General features: G+C 41.6%; 1 protein-coding gene across 2 annotated transcripts in view; it reads left to right on the top strand.

The window, feature by feature from the left end:
• Positions 1 to 10,000, top strand: part of LOC311041255 (multidrug resistance-associated protein 1-like) — an 88,308-nt gene that overhangs the window by 34,647 nt on the left and 43,661 nt on the right. For both annotated transcript variants that reach the window (XM_084086156.1, XM_084086155.1), the window contains exon 11: positions 3,817 to 3,963. In XM_084086156.1, coding sequence (XP_083942282.1) covers positions 3,817 to 3,963 — 147 coding nt within the window. The remainder of the gene's footprint in view (positions 1 to 3,816; positions 3,964 to 10,000) is intronic.

Genomic DNA, 10,000 nt, shown 5'->3' with positions numbered 1-10,000 from the left:
AATGTCCATAGAATGGACTTTCCACTGATTTTGACAAATCACAGCTAGCAATAACCGTAGTGATTCAGAAGCACAGGTTGGTGAATCTTTCTGTAGCTGTTGTATATTAAACTCTTCAAACCCCCTGGCTACAAGTCTGGCTTTGGGCACAATACCATTTTCCGTTTCTTTTAGACTGCAGACCCATCGAGTGGAAACACACTTTTGGCCTGCATCCTCAACTTCTTCAAAAACATTATTGTTGTTCCAGTTTTTTATCTCTTCCTGTTTAGCTGCATCAAAAGATATGTCTTTCGTTATTAGCACATCAGCATCTCTGGCTTCTGATTCAACGCTGAGACTATTGACACGAGACAGATCAACTGCCTCCTGTTGACCATGACTCCCATCAGTCTCAAGAAGCTGCAGATTATACCAGTTTTTGTACACTCCTGTGGCTTTTCCTGCTCTGCTTAGAACTACAGCTTTACATGGAACACTGTCATCGTCTTTCATAAAGGTTACAGTCTGTCCTGTTTTTAACTTTACATTTGCAGGAAGAACAGAGTCATCATCACAGACATTGTGCTCCAATCCAGGTCGTGTCACATCATTTTGAGTCCCTAGAGGACGTACCCCTGCTCCTGCACTTGACTCACTGTCACTCTCCTGTTCGTTGTCTGTGGCTTGTCCACTATATGAGCTACCTGTGGCTCTATTTACAACACCTGTGTTTTGATCTTGTTCAGTATCTGCTGCACTGTTCTGAACAACTTTTTCACTATTTGTGTCATTGAGAACCTCACCCTGTCCAGTAGTCTGAACATGTGTGTGTACCTTATTAAGTCTTAAGTGATGCACTCTAACAAGGATTCCACCATGTCTTACAAATACAACAGCTCCATCCTGACCGATAACTACACCCGGCCCCTTCCATTCTGCACTGTCAGCTCGTTTGTAATAGACTTTGTCTCCTGTCTCATATTTTTCATCTGTGGGTCTGAGCTGCTTACGTAGGGCTCTTCTTATCCTCTCTGAACACTCAGCTTCAGTGAAAGCCTTCCTAGATGCATGCAACGCTGATATGTGTTGCCCTACCCTTGCACTTACTGTAGTACCTTCTAGGGCAGGCAGCTTATCAATTAATACAGAGGGAAGGTTAGGATTTTGACCAAAAACAAGTTGATGTGGACTATACCCATGGACACTGTGCATACTGTTTTTGGCCATAAGGGCCCAATCTAGGGCAGTGTGCCAATCACATCCATTTTCCCGTCTCACCTTCAAGAGAATGTCAGTGAGAGTCTGATTGTGTCTTTCCAACAGCCCATTGCTCCAAGGACTGTATCCTGCTGTTGTCCTCGTCTCGATGTTGAAGTTCTCCGCCATATCTCTGAACTCTGCATTATTGAACTCGCCTCCATTGTCGCTGTACAGAATACGGGGGGGCCCATGAACACTAATCCACGTGTGGATAAGAGAGTTGACAATTTCAGAGGCCTTTTTGGTTTTCACAATACTTCCTGCACTGAAGCGTGTGAATTGGTCAATCACATGTAGATACCATACTCCTGGCTCCAACTCGTGCAGGTCCACTGCTACGGTTTCATTGTATTCCGACGCTAGAGGCAGACCAACAGCTGGCTTTGGCTTTGTTCTGCTGTATCTCTGACATATGTCGCAGTCATATACTATTTGTTGCAAAATGGTGAGGCAGTCCTTGTCTTTATTTCCAGAGCTTTGGATTAACCTCTGCAGCCTGTCTGCTGATGCGTGGCCAAACTGTTTGTGAAGCTTGAGAAGGACCTTGCGCTTTTCACCTGGGGACATGTTTTCTGTCACGGTCAGGGCTTCATCTTCAGCTGTAGCTGCAAGTATCACGTCATCTTTCATTTTCCTCTTTGTGTTGTCTTCATCTCTTATGTCTACACAGTAGTGTCCTGAGCTAGTGAACTCAAGAGGTATCTGTTGCTTAAACATCACTGCTCTGTCATTTTCCATGTCTAAAACAGTTCCTGCCCTCTTCAGTGATGATTTACTTAGCAGAAGTGGGATATCAACTTCGACCACTTCTGTCTCTATGTAACATTTTGTTTGTCCTATCTTGGCAGGTAGTTTCACTTTCCTGGTAGAATATACTAAGTTCCCATCTCCAAAACGAAATGGTCTGCAACTGTGATGTTCTGTCTTCATCAGCTTGTTTGCCTGCTCTTTACTGAGACCATTAACAAAGCTGACAAGCCATTTCTCCCCACACACTGTACGAGTGCATGCTGTGTCTATGATGGCTGATCCCAGGGATTCAGTCATGAAAATCTCAGAGTCAGACATGCGGTCATTTGTCAACAACGTGATATTGACTTCATCTACATTTTCGTCTTCAGTGAATCTTACATGTTCGTTCCTCTTGTGGGGGCAGTCCTTGGCCCAATGGAATGTGCTTTGACACACCGCACATTTTGATCGCTTACCGAACTTATCCAATGGATTAGTACCCGGCAGCGGTGACTTCTGTTGAGCACCTTGGAACGTCGTGTTCCGTCTTCCTTTTCCTTGTCGTTGTTCTGTGAAGAAAGCTGCGTCCTGGTTTAGTTGTATTCCATTTGACGAGCCTGGCGTTTTCCCTCCAAATATCCGCTTGAGTGCCGACTTCATCGATGAAAACTTTAGGTCAGGACATGCCGTCAGTGCAAGCTGTCTGTTTTTCTCGTCGAGACAGGCTGTATCTAACAGCTTGAAGGCTAATATGGCATCAGGAAGCGTCATGTTATACTTTTTCATCCGATTGTATCGCTGTTCAAAGTCAATTATGTAGTCCGCCATTGAAACTGAACTGTCCTTTGTTAAACGATCAAACTGGGAATACGCTTCGTAGGCCCGATCCCTTTCCTCTTGCTGAAACACGCCATCCAGTTTCGCCAATAAAGTCTCCATACCATTATCACGGTCCAAGTCTTCTGCAGGTATTTCCATAGCGATTTCCCTGGCTCTTCCTTCGAGCCCCAACGCCACAGCAAGCGCCTGCTTCTTTTTATCGAGTTCAGTAACTCGCGTCCATATGTTGACTTCATTTTTCCAACACTCGTATGGTCTTGCTTCGTCAAACTTCGGCGGTACTCTATAGTTTGCAGCCATCTTCAAACCATCCTCTGCTACCAATGTTGATCTCGAACTTAATAAACACGACGTTTATTCCTTATAGCTCAGTTTATTGAATAGTACAGGCAGTGGGACAAACAACAACCACAAGTTCCCTCCATGTACATAATGTGAACCGCAGCGCTCACTGCGCATGCGTATATCCCCGTGTGGGTCATACCATAAAGTGTATAGTAGAGGGGCAACCTAAGTTAACACATAATTATAACATAATGTGTTTGATGATGTGAGTGATACAGTACAGCTGTAAAAAAAAACATATTTGATCCTATTGTAAAGTGTTGTGTCTATCAAATTCATGTAGTTTTAACATAATTCATGTGTTTCAATAGTCCAACTTGTGGCCCTTCACTCACTTTATCAAAGTCAGAAAATGCTGCCCATCCCTGCTCTATACGATGACACAAAATATGACTAAATATATCGAGAGATTTTGTCAACAAATAAAAACTAGACTAAACTAGAACATTTAGTTATTTCCTGGCACAAAAATATTTTTTGAGGCAGCCCCAAAAAAATCCATCATTTGGGCGGTCCTTCATATGAAAAAGGTTTGAGAAACCAGCAGTTCTACTATGATTAACACACAACCTCTCTCCCCCTTTCTTTCTTTCTTTCTTTCTTTCTTTCTTTCTTTCCTGTGACCCGACCCCATGCTTTGGCCATCCCGTCCTGCAGGTGGCGCTGTCCACGTTCGCCGTGTACGTCCTGAGCGACGAGAACAACATCCTGGACGCCCAGAAGGCCTTTGTGTCTCTGGCTCTGTTCAACATCCTGCGCTTCCCCCTCAACATGCTGCCCATGGTCATCAGCAGCATGGTGCAGGTTGGTGTGGCCGGCCTCCCCCATGTGTAACACATCATGCTGCCTGCAGCGCCCTCTGGTGTCCCTCTATGTCTGGGAGGGGGTTTGTTTGTTCCACCATGCAGGGGGGGTCCGCACGATGGACCTTTTAGGGGGTCTGTGACAACATATCTGTAAAGGTCTCATGTTCATTTAACCCATTAAGACCTGGAACGCATCTGTGTCACTTTAGATTTCTTTGGCTATTCAAAGATAGCAGATATACAAGCTCATAGCGTGGCACCGAGCTGCCGCGCTATGAGCTTGTAGATCTGCTATTTTTTGAAAAAAAAAAATGTAAATCCGTTTTTTGAAAAAAATCTTAAAAAAATGTTTCAAGATTTTTCAAAAATAGCAGATCTACAAGCTCATAGCGCGGCACTCGGTGCCGCGCTATGAGCTTGTATATCTGCTATTTTTGAATGGCCAAAGAAATCTAAAGTGACACATATATGCGTTCCAGGTCTTAATAGGTTAAAGGTAGGTGATTTACTTTGGTCAAAATAACTGTTAAATAGCTCTATATTGTGATAGTACTCATTGCTATAGAGTGTCTGTTCAGTAACAGGAGTCTGCATGTCTCTCTCCGGCTCTTTAAATAAACAGAAAATGCATTTCCAGGTCAGGATACCAAATTTCATCCAATCAGGATAGAGTAATCAGTCAGGATACAGATTAAACAAATGCAATTAGAAGTGATGACACAAAGAAATGAGCAGACACACAATTGGAAATGTAACACTATAAGAATTAAGCTGATAAATGGGTATACTCTCTCCCGATTGGCTGAAATGTTGTCACCTACCTGAAAATGTATTTTCTGTTTATTAAAGAGCTGGAGAGACATGGAGAGACTCCTGTTACTGAACAAACACTCTATAGCAATGATTACTGTCACAATATAGTGCGTTAACCTTTTAACAAAAACACTTTTTGTTTTAACCAAAAAAATAAAGTTACAGACACGTTTAAGGGTTCCATTTGGACCCCCCCCCCCCTGGTGGTCCCCCCGGACCTTATGTTGAGAACCAGTTCCTTTAGCCATCATCAGTCAGTCAATCACATCGCCTCAGCCTCAGCCGCACCGCCAACGTTTTCGCTTTGCCTTCAGCCGCCCGTCACTTCGCTACCACTACTGTAACCAACTCTACTACCACTGTAACGCTTCTCGCACGTGATTTCTGCTTTCTGTCTGTGTTTCTTCCTTTGCATGAAGACATCTAATTCACACTGTGTGAGCTATCCAGTGTTGATTTCATCGACTAAAACTATGACGAAAAATGTCTGTCGACCATACCTTTTTTACACTGGGGAAAACTAAATAAAAACTAAGCTATGATGACTAAAACTAACTAAATATATTGACAATTTTGTCAACAAATAAAAACTAGATGTCAGTGAGGGATCTAGTGGAGAAGAGATCCAGTAGAACTAAAAGACAAGTCGATTCATGTTTGGTTGCGCTCGGGTGTTGCACTCTGAAAATAGCAGATCTACAAGCTCACAACGTGTCGCGCTGCGACGCGTTGTGAGCTTGTAGATCTGCTATTTTCAGCATGCAACCAAGTGTAAAATCCGCCATAACGACGCCATCAAGGCACCGCCAACATACGTTTTAGTCGACTAAATCAACTGTAGTAGATTTAGTCGACTATAATCTTATGATATTTAGTCGACTAAAAGTAGACAAAAACTAAAACATTTCAGATGACTAAAATATGGCAAAATCTAAATCTGCTGTCAAAATCAACACTGGTGGCGTCATTCATGATATGCATTGTAAGTGACTAACTGCCGGGCGATTTGTCGCTTTTATCGCTTTCTCTGCTTCGTTAACGCTTGGTGTGAACTGACTGTTGTCAATGAGACCGTTCTAAAGACAGTGGCTAATCTGTGATCTTGAGTCACAACGTGTAATGCTAGTAATGCTATCGTCCCTGTGCTAAACTAACATGACTAACTCTAATGTAACATTGTCAGTGGCGTGCACAGACATTTTGAGGGGCAGGTGCTCAAGTAAATTATACTTTTTTTTGTTTACTTGGTCTGCTCTTTTTTCCCTCTACACCTATACCTCTTCGCCAAAAATAGCCGATCTACAAGCCCACAACGCCTCGCAGCGCGAGGCGTTGTGGGCTTGTAGATCTGCTATTTTTGGCTAAAGTTCTCCTCAGAAAAGGGATGCTAGGTTTCGAGTGGTTATGGTAAAAAAGAAAATCATATCACATAAAGATTTGGCAGACCCCCTGTAGTAACTCTGAGGACCCCCTAGGGGTCCCGGACCCCCTGTTGAAGACCCCTGCTGTAAACTGGGAAAAACAACTTTTTTTTTTCAAAAGGGCACTTCTGGCCAAGAGGGCAAAGGGCAGGTGCTCTAGCGCACCTAGAGTATCTGTGCACGTCCCTGGTTGTCAATGAGACTGTTCTAAAGACTAAGAACAGTCTTGGCTAATCTGTGATCTTGAGTCACAACGTGTAACGCTAGTAATGCTATCGTCCCTGTGCTAAACTAACATGACTAACGCTAATGTAACATAGTCTAACCTGTACGATAACAGAGTGATATCTAGAGAACCTTTCAGATATGTTTTTGTATTATGCTGTTGATTGATTAATTGATTCATTGTATTTGCTGTAAATTTGACGTGAATCTACTAATGTCTCACGGTGTTTAACAAGGTCTGACTGCAGCGTTAAAAGGGTTAAAAAGCGAACATCGGTATGTTCCTTATAATCTGGGAAATCACAAATCTATTAACAAGTATTTGTAACGCATAGAGACCCAGGAAAGCTGACGCTTTGCACTTTATCAGTATTAAGCCGATATTAAGATTGCGTCTGATCACTCACGCGGGCCAAAGAACAGTAAATGCAAGTAAAAATATTAATTTAACCCATTAAGACCTGGAACTGTGTCATTTTTAGATTTGAGCTAAAAAGCATTATTTTACACTTTAGGCTATTCAAAAATAGCAGATCTACAAGCTCGTAGCGCGGCACCGAGTGCCGCGCTACGAGCTTGTAGATCTGCTATTTTTGAAAAATTGTGAAAATGTGCGCAAATCCTCTGAATATATATATTTTTAAAGCGAACATGAATATATATATTTTTAAAGCTAACATTTTTAACTCAAATCGTTGCTTCTGGGGGGGTCCCTGGGAAAAAATATTTTGATGGGGGTCCGCGGCCAAATACATATCATTTTGGGGGTCCTTGACATGAAAAAGATTGAGCACCACTGATATAGAAACATAAGTTTTTCAGAAAACTGTTGAGATTTAGGAGACGTGTAGAATCGGCTTCAGGTCTCAATGGGTTAACGTTGAAAACAGATGCATGTAGTGTTGAAATAAATGACACCACACTCATTCTAATAACCACATCAGAAGGTTTGATGCACGTGGATGTTTTGCTGGTATTTGGCTCATCGTATCATATCATACCATCATGGGGATGTTGCCTGTTTGCACAACTCACTCGCGTCTTATTGCTTTAACTCTTAACCCATTGAGACCGGGAACGCATCTGTGTCATTTTAAGATTTATTAGGTTATTCAAAAATAATCTACACGCTCATAGCGCGGCACCGAGTTCTGCACTATGAGCTTGTAGATCTGCTATTTTTGAAAAATCGTGAAAATATGTGTAAATCATTGAATATATATATTTTTAAAGCGAACATTTGTAACTCAAATCTTTGCCTCTGGGGGGTCTCAGGAACTAAATATTTTTAGATGGGGGGTCCACGGCCAAATACATATAATTTTGGGGGTCCTTGATATGAAAAAGGTTTGAGAACCACTGGTTATAGCAGGGGTATTCAACTAGATTAGGCCACAACTGTAAAATTTTACATAAATAATAATTATGATTTTTTTTTTTTTGGAATATGGCCAGGGGCCACAAGGAAGCTCCTCGCGGGCCGCACGTTGAATATCTATGGGTTATAGCAACATAAGTTTTTTCAAAAAAACTGTTAGGATTTAGAAGACATTTGTAGAATCCCCCAGAAGCAAAGATTTTAGTTACAAATGTTCGCTTTAAAAAATATATATATTCAAAGATTTGCACAAATGTTCAAGATTTTTCGAAAATAGCAGAAAATGACACACAGATGCGTTCCCGGTCTTAATGGGTTAAAGTTAAGTTGACTTCATTATTGGACACACTGCTTCATTGAGCGTATAACACAGGGTTGTTGTACTGTGAGCACCTCGCATGATCACACACACACACACACACACACACACACACACACACACACACACACACACACACACACACACACACACACACACACACACACACACACACACACACACACACACACACACACACACACACACACCCAGCGGCTGGGATTGACAGACTGGTTTGGTTTTAAGTGGTAGAAGGAGGCTGGCCACATCCTATCAGGCTGCTGATGATGTTTGGGCAGCACGTTGTTGCTCCTGTGTTGTAGAGACTACTCTCTAAAGGTGTAGGACACTGTGGTAGAGGGTTAAGGGTTGTGTGTGGTTACCTTGCCGTCATGATGGCAAAGTATGCCAGAGATGGGCGAGAAACATAACTGCTCTATCGATTAGAAATCGGTCATTGACAATATGCTCCTCGTTACTATCCGTAGATGAACTCATTCACTGCTAGACTTATTTCTGGCTGCGTTTGCTCACTGCCAGAGATTTTTCATAGTAAAAATAAAAGTACACAGGAGCCGAAATACAGAATTCTTAAGTAATAAGTTAACCAGGAAGTGGATAGGGGTCTAGATCTTCGAAAAATGATATCTCCTGGGTCTGCGGGTCAAATAAAAAATAAAAAAACGTTAGTTTTTTTGGAACAATTAAAATTACGTTTTTTACGTTCTTGGCAGAGAATGAGTTAAGACTCTCGTAGATGTATTTTATCGATTTTCAACCTACGAGAAAATCCATAGTTTTCAATAAAGAAGTGTTTTAATCCCGTCTGTGGCCGATTCTGACGGATATTCTAATTAACTAACAATTTTGCCCCCCAACCAATGCTCTATTCAGTGGTTTTCAACCAGTGGTCCGGGGACCACCAGTGGTCCTTGAGGGAGTACCAGGGGGTCCCCAGCGAAATGCGTTAACATAGCTTCACAATCATTTTAACCACTTAGCTTTGGCTATTCAAAAATAGCAGATATACAAGCTCATAGTGCGGCACCGAGTGCCGCGCTATGAGCTTGTATATCTGCTATTTTTGAAAAACCTTGAAAAAGTGTTCATAATCTTTGAATATTTATATTTTTTAAAGCGAAAATGAACTGATATCTTTGCTTCTTGGCATGAAAAAGGTTGAAAACCACTGCTCTATAGTGTCAGAATCAGCTTTGTTTGCGTTAGTTTACGTGCTTAAAGAGCTCCTATGCCTCTCTACCGTACAATGTAAGTCAACGAGGAGCATATTTTCAATGACCGATTTCTAATCAATGGAGAAATTATTTTAGATTTCTCGGCCACCTTTGGAGTTACATCATGGTAAGGTGACTACACAACCCAATAAACCTCTACCAAAGTGTTCTTGCCCTTTTTAAAGGGATAGTTCACCCCTAAAATGACTTTTCTTCTATAGATAACTCACCCCATGGAGACTTGAATTCATGGATACTTCTTTTGCTTTTTGTCTCATTCCTAAGCCAATAATTTGATGACCGGCAGCGGTCCTGGTCAAATTATTGTCTTAGGAATGAGACAAAAACAAAAACAAATAGTGACTAATCCATAGAAAAAATGTTTGTTTTAGGGTGAACTACAGACAGTATCCCTTTAAGCATTCTGTCAGTGGTAGACAAAATGCTCAACCTCTGTACTTGAGTTGAAAAGTTGCATGCTTTAAAAAGTATACTTAAGTATTTGAACGTGCAAATGACAGAGTACGTTTGCATTGCTGTATTGATATTGAGATATTTTCACTGTTTTTGAAATAGAGGTTAAGTGTGTGAGTGAAGAGAGTGAAAGCCATGAGTTAAAAACAAAACAAATACTCAAGTAAAGT

Source organism: Gymnoscopelus microlampas, assembly GCF_963454915.1.
Source record: "Gymnoscopelus microlampas genome assembly, contig: SCAFFOLD_38, whole genome shotgun sequence".
Lineage (NCBI taxonomy): Eukaryota > Metazoa > Chordata > Actinopteri > Myctophiformes > Myctophidae > Gymnoscopelus > Gymnoscopelus microlampas.
This window is presented reverse-complemented; position numbering and strand designations above follow the sequence as displayed.